The 11,023-nt window shown below is 37.5% G+C and overlaps 1 protein-coding gene across 1 annotated transcript; it reads left to right on the top strand.

The window, feature by feature from the left end:
• The first annotated feature begins 5,861 nt into the window (after positions 1–5,861).
• LOC111905741 (actin) lies at positions 5,862–8,555 on the top strand. Its single transcript, XM_052768678.1, has 5 exons — positions 5,862–6,009; positions 6,881–6,950; positions 7,033–7,426; positions 7,548–8,161; positions 8,251–8,555. Exons 2-5 carry the CDS (start codon positions 6,891–6,893, stop codon positions 8,314–8,316), a joined length of 1,134 nt encoding a protein of 377 aa, XP_052624638.1. The 5' UTR covers positions 5,862–6,009; positions 6,881–6,890; the 3' UTR covers positions 8,317–8,555.
• The last annotated feature ends 2,468 nt before the right edge of the window (positions 8,556–11,023 follow it).

Raw genomic sequence — 11,023 nt, 5'->3', positions numbered from 1 at the left:
GAGTGAGAATAGGGACTCGGCGAGTTGGCGGCCCAACTCGGCGAGTCAGGTCAACTATGGGTTGACTTTGACCGAGAGTTGACTTTGACCTGGGGTAAAAGAGTCATTTTACCCAGTGCAGTGTTTAGTATTTGATTGAGTATGTTTATGGACTTGTAGCCGGGGAGATACCGGAAGAGCAGCAGTTAGCCCTCAGAGCTATTCACTCAGCAGCCAATTCACGAGGTGAGTTCCTTTTCAGTAGGAGCGGGTCTAAGGCCACAATGCCGACCCGTTTAGCTAGCAGTAGTATCCAGATCTTTATCCGACGCAGTAGTTAGCATGTTTGAAGCCTTCGTGGCTCAGACAGGATTATGTGTGTTCATGCTAAGTGATACGTTATGTTATGATCAGTCAGCTTCGGACTCCGGTTTGATGTCAGCTTCGGACTCAGGTTCGATGTAGGGGACAAGGTCCCAGTCAGCTTCAGACTCGGTCTGATGTGAGCTTCGGATTGCGGTTCGATGTAGGGGACAAGGTCCCGGTCAGTCAGCTTCGGACTTCGGTCCGATGGAGGGGGGCAAGGCCCCAGTATGTGCTTGATATATATATTATTGTATGGTATGTGGTAATTTGGGGGAGCTCACTAAGCTTCGTGCTTACAGTTTTAGTTTTGGTTTCAGGTACTTCCGCTAGCAGAGGGAGGAGCTCGGGTTGATGGCATTGCACACACCACAGCTTCAGCTTTCATCCTGGGAGTTGATTTAGTTCCTGATTTTTATATGTCATGGATATGATACAGTTTTCCGTACCGTGGTTTATTATTATTTTGAGATGCATTATGTATGGTTTCATGATATGACACTCAAATTATGGTTTTTGGTTATGTTGAAAAAATGAAATTTTTGGGTCGTATTTCTGGGTCGTTTCAGTTTAGGCGGATTGCAGGTCAGTTGATCATAGAGAACTTCGAGGACGAAGTTTAGTTTAAGTGGGGGAGAGTTGTAACACCCGAAATCAGAAATGTCAAGAAAGGAAAGGAAAAACCCTAAGAGGGTTGACTCGTCGAGTCCAGGGAGGAACTCGGCGAGTCGGAGCGGGATCCGGGTGTAAAGTAAGTGACCGAATCGGCGAGTCGGCAAGTGGACTCGGCGAGTCTGGTCTGGGTTGGGAAACCCTAATTTCGGGACTTGGTACCCTATTTAAGCATCTTATTCTCTTCCCTAGGGCTCATTTGCGGCCCCTATAGTCCAGAACCAGAAACCCTAAGCCTCCATTGTTGCTCATTCAAGCTTTCTTGCCATTTTGGGTGATTTGAAGGAAGAAGGCACCCATTGGGGATTCAAGGATTGGCAGTAGATCCAGAGTTTGTGAGGTCTTCCAGAACATTTGAAGGTAATGAGTCGCTACCTTCCCTCTTTTGCATATATATCAACCTTTATCATGGGATTTGGGGCTTTTAGGGCAAGTTTAAGAACCATTTCGAGTTAGAAGCCCAGATCTGAAGTTGCTACTTCAGATCTAAGTGTATCTTGGCCTAGAGAATCATAAAGCATCAGTCTTTGGGTTGATTGTTAAGCCCCTTTGTCTTAAACTCTAGTTTATAGTGTTTTGATCCTAGATCTCCTTAGTTATACATAAAGTTTGCCACTTTAAGTAAGGAATAGACTTAAGAAGAGTGGATCTGGAGCCCATGCATGACTCAAAAGTCCTCTGCATGTATGTAGATCTGAATGGACTCGACGAGTCCTTCGAGTGGACTTGGCGAGTAGCATGAAGATGAGGAGGAACTCGACGAGTGGGATGAACAACTCGTCGAGTCGGATGAAGTTGGGAATGAACTCGGCGAGTTGGAAGAACAAATCGACGAGTTGGTTGAAGATTGCCTTGGGCTCGGCGAGTCTATTCGTGGACTCGGCGAGTCAGGTCGCGAAACCCCAAACCCTTCAAATTGAGACTCGAATCTGTGAGTCGGGTGGAGACTCAGCGAGTTGGACAGGACAGGACTCGGAAATCATTGGACTCGGCGAGTCATGGACTGACTCGGCGAGTCGAGTCGCGAATAGAAGGACCCTGAGTATATGAACTCGGTGAGTAGGGTTGACCTGGAAGGTTGAATTTGACCAGAGTTGACTTAGTTGACTTTTAGAGGACTGTCAGACTAAGTGTCATATTGATATTGGTAGCTCGGAGAGCTGGAGGAGCAGCGACTCAGGGGATTGTCGATTAGCAGCCAGAGGATTATCGGCAGAGCTCAGCAGTTCAGCTGAGTTTCCTTCCAGTAGGAACGGGTCTAAGGCCAGAATGCCAGCCCGTTTAGCTAGCAGTAGTTTCTGGACTTCGGTCCTATGCAGTAGTTAGTATGTTTGATGCCTTCGTGGCTCAGACAAGATTTATGTGTTATGTGTTCCGGGCTACGGCCCGATGCAGTATGCAGTATATGTGTGTTCATGCTAGTTGATATGTTTATGTTATGTTATGTTTAGTTAGTTCCGGACTGCGGTCCGATGCAGGGGGCAAGGCCCTAGTTAGTCCGGACTTTGGTCCGATGCAGGGGGCAAGGCTCTAGTTAGTCCGGACTTCGGTCCGATGCAGGGGACAAGGTCCCAGTCAGTTTCCGGACTTCGGGCCGATGCAGGGGACAAGGTCCCAGTCAGTTAGTCCGGACTTCGGTCCAATGAAGGGGGCAAGGCCCCAGTTAGTCCGGACTTCGGTCCGATGCAGGGGACAAGGTCCCAGTCAGTTTCCGGACTTCGGTCCAATGCAGGGGGCAAGGCCGCAGTTAGTCCGGACCTCGGTCCAATGCAGTGGGCAAGGCCCAGTATGTGATTTATATGTTGTTGTATGGTATGTGGTAGATTAGGGGAGCTCACTAAGCTTCGTGCTTACGGTTTTCAGTTTTGGTTTCAGGTACTCAATTTTCAAAAGAGGAGCTCGGGAAGATTGCAGTGCACACACCATAGTCAGTTAGCATGGGAATGTTTTACTCTGATAATGAGATTATGTTTTGAATTAATACTCGAAAATTATGTTATGACTTATGATATAGTTTTATAAATATGGTTTTAGTAATGTTTTAAAAGAAATTTTTTTGTCGTGATTTTTGGGTCGTTACATGAGGGGTCTCGACTCTCGAGTCATAAAAATGTGGTCTTATTGGTTAGTTTTGCTCCATGCATGCTATATAAGGTCTTAATTCATTAAGATGTTGATATTTTGTGTTTTAAGCACTTAATGGACATGCAAAGTCATAAAGTTGGAAACTTTATGATTCTTGAGGATATTTTGGCTTTGGATCTGATTTTAGGCGTGAAGATCTTGAGTATTAAGCTCTTAATGGGGAAATGGATGAACTGGCACGTACATTTACACTGCGCATACGTGGTCAGCGCCTCGTAAGCTGGTCAACAATTGAGTATGGTCTGCATACAAAAGAGTATGCCCAATGTACTTAGTTGAGTCGACTCAGTCGGGTTGGCTCGGTTGGGTTGAATCGGCTAAGTGTTCACTTGACACTTGAGCTTTGACCAAGGGCATTTTGGGGAAAATATTATTAATGAATAATGTGTTGACGTTTAGGATTTGGGTTGAGTCGGTATTTGGGAGTAGAGTATTGATCAACTATTCGTCAGATTGTGAGGTGAGTTTTCCTCAGTGTGCATTGATTTCCTGTTATACATTGATTTATGATATGCTGAGTATGGGATAGATCCATATGATTATATGATAGTTGTTAATATGCATAGACCGGTAGATTTGTAGGACTACCTGTGATTTCTGACTGCATGATTATATGTCTGTTGATTGTGTTTGTTACTTGTTATATGCTGACATATTGTGTTGGTTTGAGACTTTACTGCTATGTGCGTGAGTTAACATACGGGGGAGGGGGGGGGGGGGGTATTCCGGTTCGATGACTGAGTGGGCCCGCTGTATATTGGTATTCCAGTCCGATGAATAAGTAGACTTGTTGTATATTGGCATTCAAGTACGACGATTGATTGGGACATGGGTAATCCAGCTCGGTAGCTATGGACCCGTGGGTGTTCCAGTATGATGGACCCAACATGCTTGTTTATATATGATATGTGTATTGTGTGGTGGTATTTTGAAGGAAACTCACTAAGCTTTGTCTTACAATGTTTGGTTATGGTTTCAGGTACTTCAGAGGACCATGGCAAGACGAAGGCGTGACCGTATACATTCTGATTGTTATGTTGTTGATCTTAGGAGACTCTGTTTTAAATTATATTTTGGAAACAATGATTTTGTAAACACTTTTATTAGTAAATGGGTTGGGTTGAGAAGTTTAATTTGGGTGTGATTTTTAGGATGTTACACTTCCCTTCCTCTTCTCGTCAGAGTATTTCTTCACAAATGACATCTAAAGGTCGGTCCAATAGTTAAAACTCACTTACAATTCATGGAAAAAGGCATAGCTACCCTTACAGGGGTATGCTATTGTGGTTTAGAAGGTCGATTTGTACAACAAATAAATGAAGACCCTTACAAGTTCGATTTAGTGGTTCAAACTTAGTAAGTGTTTCATGGATCGACCTTGTAGGGGTCTTCATTTATTTGTTGTACAAAATCGAGCTTCTAAACAATAATAGTATCTCCTAGGTAAGTACACCATTTTCATTGATTTTTAAGTGAGTTTGAACTATTGGATGTACCTTCAGACGTCATTTGTGAAGAAATATTCTCATGAGAATTAAACATCAAACATTATCATAAAAACATCACCTAAACCCCTCTTTTTGGCATTAATTAGTTTTTATCTTGCATGATTGTAACATAAAAGGAAAAAAAATGGCTTTTTCAAAAAAATAGCCAAAGCATAAGGGTTTTCTTAAAATCAATTTTTTCTTTTTCCAAAAGCTAGTTACCTAACTAAAACCATAAAATTATCAAGTTAAAGTTTTTGTAGAAGAGAAAAAACAAGATATATTTTTCCGAAAAATGATTTAAATCCAAGGGTTTTCAGACGCTATTTGTGAAGAAGTACTCTGACGAGAAGAGACGATGAAGAGATATAGATATGCGAAATTGGGTTCGATTCAAACCTTATATTTGAAACTCAATCATACCACATAAGATCTGATGTGGCTTCCGCATCACAATATTGCTATGTCATTTATTTGGTAATGTGTTAGATGGATGGTAACTAATCAATTTGTTGACATTATAACAAAACTGTAAATGTAATAATATAATTGAGAAAAACAAAACACAATGTATAATTGTGAAAAACAAACCATAGTGTTAAATCAAAATTTTGGTAAACTTAATGATTTTATTGTAATTTGGGAAAAATGGTTACCGAAAAAACATGAAGAATCAGTCATTTGGTTGATTTTGCAACAAAATAGTAAATATAGTGATATAATTAAGAAAAAAAAATCTTGGTCTCAAAATTGAAAATTTATGATAATAATACGATTCTTTTTCTTTGTAGTTTGCCATTTTCTTAAATAAAACTAGATAATATGATTATTGAATTTCCAAGGTTATCATTTGTCTACTATGCAATTATATTTTCACAATTATATCTAGTATTTAAAAAAAAAAAATTATGGTTCAAATTCAAAATCCTAACATGTTTTGAACCGTTTTATGATAGTATAATGGTATATTGTTTTTTTTTTTTTTCCTACAAACTTTTAGTTGGTCTATCATTGTTGTTACAAATATTAATTAACATTTATTTATATGGCTTTTAAATGAATAGAATAAATGGATAAGAAAAAAAAAAGAAAAGAGAAAAGGGGGAAATGATTTTGAAAATTTAAATAAATAAGGGGATGTGGGGCTTGTGGCCATCAAGACGTGTAATCCACCACCGTACATCAAGGATCTTAGAGATCAAAGCCATCCAACGGTTCATATTGAATCTCTCTCCTTCTATATCTTTTCCTACACTTCCATTTAATTTCTGGGCAAGACCTTCTCTCTGTTGCCATTTCTTTCGAAAATCTCCCACCTCATATCTCTTCCCACATCTACCGCCATTTTTCTAGCATTCCTCGGGTATGTTTCTTCACGTTATTCGCCAATCCATTTTTTGTTTTTGTTTTTTTTTTTTTTTATTTCGTTAGTAGATCCGTTCAATTCTGTCAGATTGTTTTTCTCCAATTTTAGGTAAAATTCTACGATTTCTCTACATAATGCTACGAATTTCGTCTATGCATGTCCACAAAGTAGATTTCCCGTGCTTGTTAAATGCTAGCATTTTCATCTACCGCAGAGACTGTCGTTGAATTTTGTGATTATTTGTCGTTTGCAGTTTCTTTTTTCATATTCGTAGAAGAAGAAAAGGCCAGAGACAGTAATTGTCATTTTCAGTTGACGTTAGGGTTTGCGACGTAGCAACGTTATGAGCATTTCGTTGCTATAGTCGATTATCGATTTTTTTGCTTGTAAGCCTTAAGCGATTATTTGTACTTCGTCGTAATATTTCGAAAAAACTTCAATCTTGTGGTTCGACCATGGAGATTGATGAGATTCATCTGTATCAATTTTGTTTTGACATGAAGCTACTCTTATAATTATGGATGTTTTGGGTTCCATCTCCATCTCCATGCCACCTTAAAATTGTGTTCAGACGTCAGCGAATATTTTTTGCCGTATCAATCTGGTTGCAGTCCGTATAAAATACCTATTATATTTGTCATTCTCTATGGTTGTATCGATCAGAGAATCTCAATTTGGCTCGATGCCATGATATCAGCATCTATCTACTATTATATCATGCCTTTTTTTCTTGTAGTTTCTTCCATAATCTTGATCCTCTGATTAGGTTTGCACTTGAGCAATATAACTTCTATTTGAGTTGCATACTTAAACTTTCACAATCATATCAATCTCGCAATTGTATTAATGATTTATCTTTGTTCTGTAGGTAACATAAGATGGCAGACTCAGAGGACATTCAGCCCCTTGTGTGCGATAATGGAACTGGAATGGTTAAGGTACTTTATCTTCTCCTCCTTCCACACACACACACACACGAAAACACAGAGTTAGTCTAAACCAGGTAAATCTCCATTACAGGCTGGTTTTGCTGGAGATGATGCTCCAAGGGCTGTGTTCCCAAGTATTGTAGGTCGTCCACGTCACACTGGTGTTATGGTTGGAATGGGCCAAAAAGATGCTTATGTAGGAGACGAGGCCCAATCTAAGAGAGGTATTTTGACTCTAAAATACCCAATTGAGCATGGAATCGTCAACAATTGGGATGACATGGAAAAAATATGGCATCACACCTTCTACAACGAGCTTCGTGTTGCCCCAGAAGAACACCCTGTTCTCCTAACCGAAGCCCCATTGAATCCCAAAGCCAATCGTGAAAAAATGACACAAATCATGTTCGAAACATTTAACGCCCCTGCCATGTATGTCGCCATCCAAGCCGTTCTTTCCCTGTATGCTAGCGGTCGTACAACCGGTAAGTCAAAAAAGAAACACTCATATATAAGCAGCTTACCAATATCTGTATCAGCTTCAGTGTAGTGTCAGTGTTAGTGTGTTACACAGTGTCAGACTGACATTGTTGTGTGGTTGTGTAGGTATTGTTCTTGATTCAGGGGACGGTGTGAGTCACACGGTCCCCATCTACGAGGGTTACGCCCTGCCACATGCCATCCTCCGATTGGACCTGGCTGGGCGTGACCTGACAGACAGTCTGATGAAGATCCTTACGGAACGTGGGTATTCATTCACGACCTCAGCAGAACGTGAAATTGTAAGAGACATGAAAGAAAAACTGGCTTACATCGCCCTTGACTATGAGCAAGAGCTTGAGACTTCTAAAACTAGTTCGTCTGTTGAGAAGAGTTACGAGCTGCCCGACGGGCAGGTTATTACAATCGGGGCAGAGAGATTCCGGTGCCCGGAGGTGTTATTCCAGCCTTCGTTGATCGGAATGGAAGCTGCGGGTATTCATGAGACTACGTATAACTCGATCATGAAGTGCGATGTGGATATCAGGAAAGATTTGTATGGAAACATTGTGCTTAGTGGTGGGACCACCATGTTCCCGGGGATTGCCGATAGGATGAGCAAAGAGATCACCGCGTTGGCCCCGAGCAGCATGAAGATTAAGGTGGTGGCACCGCCGGAAAGGAAGTACAGTGTCTGGATTGGAGGGTCTATTCTTGCATCACTCAGTACTTTCCAGCAGGTTTGTTTGTTTTATTTTTTCATCATCTTTATCAATTACAATAAAGCAAAAAGTTAATGAATCTATATTTTTTGTTGTTGTTGTTGCAGATGTGGATTGCGAAGGCGGAATATGATGAATCTGGTCCTTCGATTGTTCACAGGAAGTGTTTCTAGTTTGTGCAAGGGAAGGAAAGGTGTATTGATTATTGAAGAAGATATTCAACATTTAATTTTCACATGTTACATGTCGTTTATGTCATCATAAATGTTGTTTTATTTTTATTTTTTGGTGAATGGTGATGTTGGGTTGAGAGCAAGCAAGACGATTATTGTAACTTTCACAATTCTTTCATTTCAATCTCATTTTAGAAGCGGTATATCAATATGAATATCAAGAAGTCATTTCTTTTGCATTCCATTTCTATTTTATTGGGAAACATAGTATCGGATTATGTTGGTTTACTACGTAACGGGTATCGACTCCATAATCGCCCACGTTTGAATCGAGTGGGAGATACGATAAGTTTTGTTTTAGTAAAAATTATGTGTACATTGGTTTTAACCTTGACTTCTCTATCACAACTTGTTATTTAATTCTTATCTACTAGTTTTACTTTTATCAGATATTGTCTTTAAAAAAGGATTATATTTTTATTAATTATGATGAAAAAATATAATGCTTTTTCGTGACTTCTACTAGGAAAATTTAAATTAATATCATATACAAGAAAAATATTCCACCAACTAAACAAACTATAACCAAACAGTTTAAATGAAGGCAAAACTACAAATGGTCGACTTTTGTTTTTTATTTTCCACAGTAGAAATTCAAATATTATCTCATTTAAATTACATTTGTTACACATATAGCTGACAAAGTATATAAGCGTGGTAACTTCAGCTTGAACTTATATTTTCAGCAACCAAAATGTTAAATAAACTAAGTTGAATCATTTCAATTTCGACACATAATTAAATAAGTTACTAACTTAAATAAGTTGAATCATTTCAATTTCGACACATAATTAAATAAGTTACTAACTTAAATAATAATTTAAGCACTTGTGTTGTGGTGACGTGGTAAGATATATGGAATATATATGATAGATAACATAATGACTCATATTTAAATGCTGACACTGTTCAATCCATGTGGTCATGAAGGTTCGCTTGTAGTAACTCCATGCATGAGGCATAGCCTCATATTTACAACGGCAGATTAGTCGGTGTCCGAAAGCTGATTTGGAAGCCCTCATTAGGAAATTCCCGTTCCAAAGAAAAAAAAAGACTAAAATAGTAATTTAAAATCAAGAAAAATACAACTACAAACACATAACAATTGTTTAAGAGGAATGTGTTTTTTTTATAATTAATAATGATATATTTGAAAGAAAAGAAAAAACTCACAGTAAACTAGTTGAAATTCTACCTAGTTTTAAAAAAAACTAATTTAGAATTTATTTTTTACCTTGCAATAGCAATACAGCAATACATGACAATTTAAAAACCTTAAAAAAGGCACTACCATCATACTCCTTAAAAAAGTTCAGTCCTATGATGCAACTTGCAAGAAACGTACCCAGCCCATGTGATGACAAATCAAGTAATCAACCATGAGTCCATGACTCTTAGTTTATTATATGAAATTCACATTGTTTTCCAATAAAAATCCAATGTCTGGGAAATATATAGTTATAAGATGTCAACTTAATAAAATTTGATACCAAATATTCACAATAAAAAAATGCTTATCATGGTTGTCTTTTGTACCTGTTATGTGTTAGCAACCAAGGAAAAATTGAAAAAAAAACATATTTATTTATAATAGTGTGTCAATTAGTGTTAAAATTGATAAAACTATAGGTGTATATATTTTTATTGGAAAAAAATTCACACTTTTTTAATGTTAATTGATCTACTTCACTTACTTAACTTAGGTTGTATTGGTGATGCCACAGCTAGCTTATAAGCTAGTTTATTTTTTCTGATATTTTTTAGGTTTTCATGTTGCCACGCTAAAAATTAGATTATAATTTATATTTCTAAAAGCTATTTGGACTAATTTTTCAATAGCTCTTTGATGGTTCTTTCTAAAATGCCCTTAATTAATTATAAAAAAATATTTTTTAAATATATTTTTTATATTATTTTGTATTTTTCAACTAATTTATCTAGAGATTTACCAAACAGTAAAATTTTAATAAATTATTGTGTTCCCATATTTTTAAGCAATATATTGAGATAGCAACTCATGATTGTAAGTTTATGACATTGCTTTGAGATTCACCAAGGAAGTGGGAATGAGAGTATGGGTTGCACGTTTGGAGGTTTCATTTTGCTTAAAACTTGTTGTGAAATGGTCCCCTTTGCTTTACGTTTTGATCAAATAATTTCATCCACTTTTTCAAATTTAAATATTATTTTTAAATATGATTTAAGTATGTTTTCAGCTTTTAGATCCAAATATTTATGAATACCTAAAAGCTGCAAAATTTAAGTTATAACTCAGTTTCATTGTTTTTAACAATTGTTATATTTTACTTTATCTCTGTTAAAAATATTTGAGTATCTGATCACTAAATCAAAGCATTTTTTAGAAAGTTGAAGTATTGCTTTTTGGAGGAAAATATTTTATATTGAATTATGATGTTTGAAAAAGAAGTGATTTTATGATTTTATTTATTGAACTAATGAACGCCACAAAGAATTACTACGGCGAAAAAAAAGTGTTTTAAAATAGTGGAACTCTCCGATTTAAAGATATATTTTGCAATCATTACCAGATCCAATCTTCTATATTGGTAGATGGAGATCTCATTTTAATATACCATGATTACATTCCATTATTTATTTGTTTAGTTATCATGTGCACACAAATGTT

Source organism: Lactuca sativa, chromosome 2, assembly GCF_002870075.4.
Source record: "Lactuca sativa cultivar Salinas chromosome 2, Lsat_Salinas_v11, whole genome shotgun sequence".
Classification (NCBI taxonomy): domain Eukaryota; kingdom Viridiplantae; phylum Streptophyta; class Magnoliopsida; order Asterales; family Asteraceae; genus Lactuca; species Lactuca sativa.
Note: the sequence above shows the minus strand (reverse complement) of the source record. Positions and strands in the feature narration are given on the sequence as shown.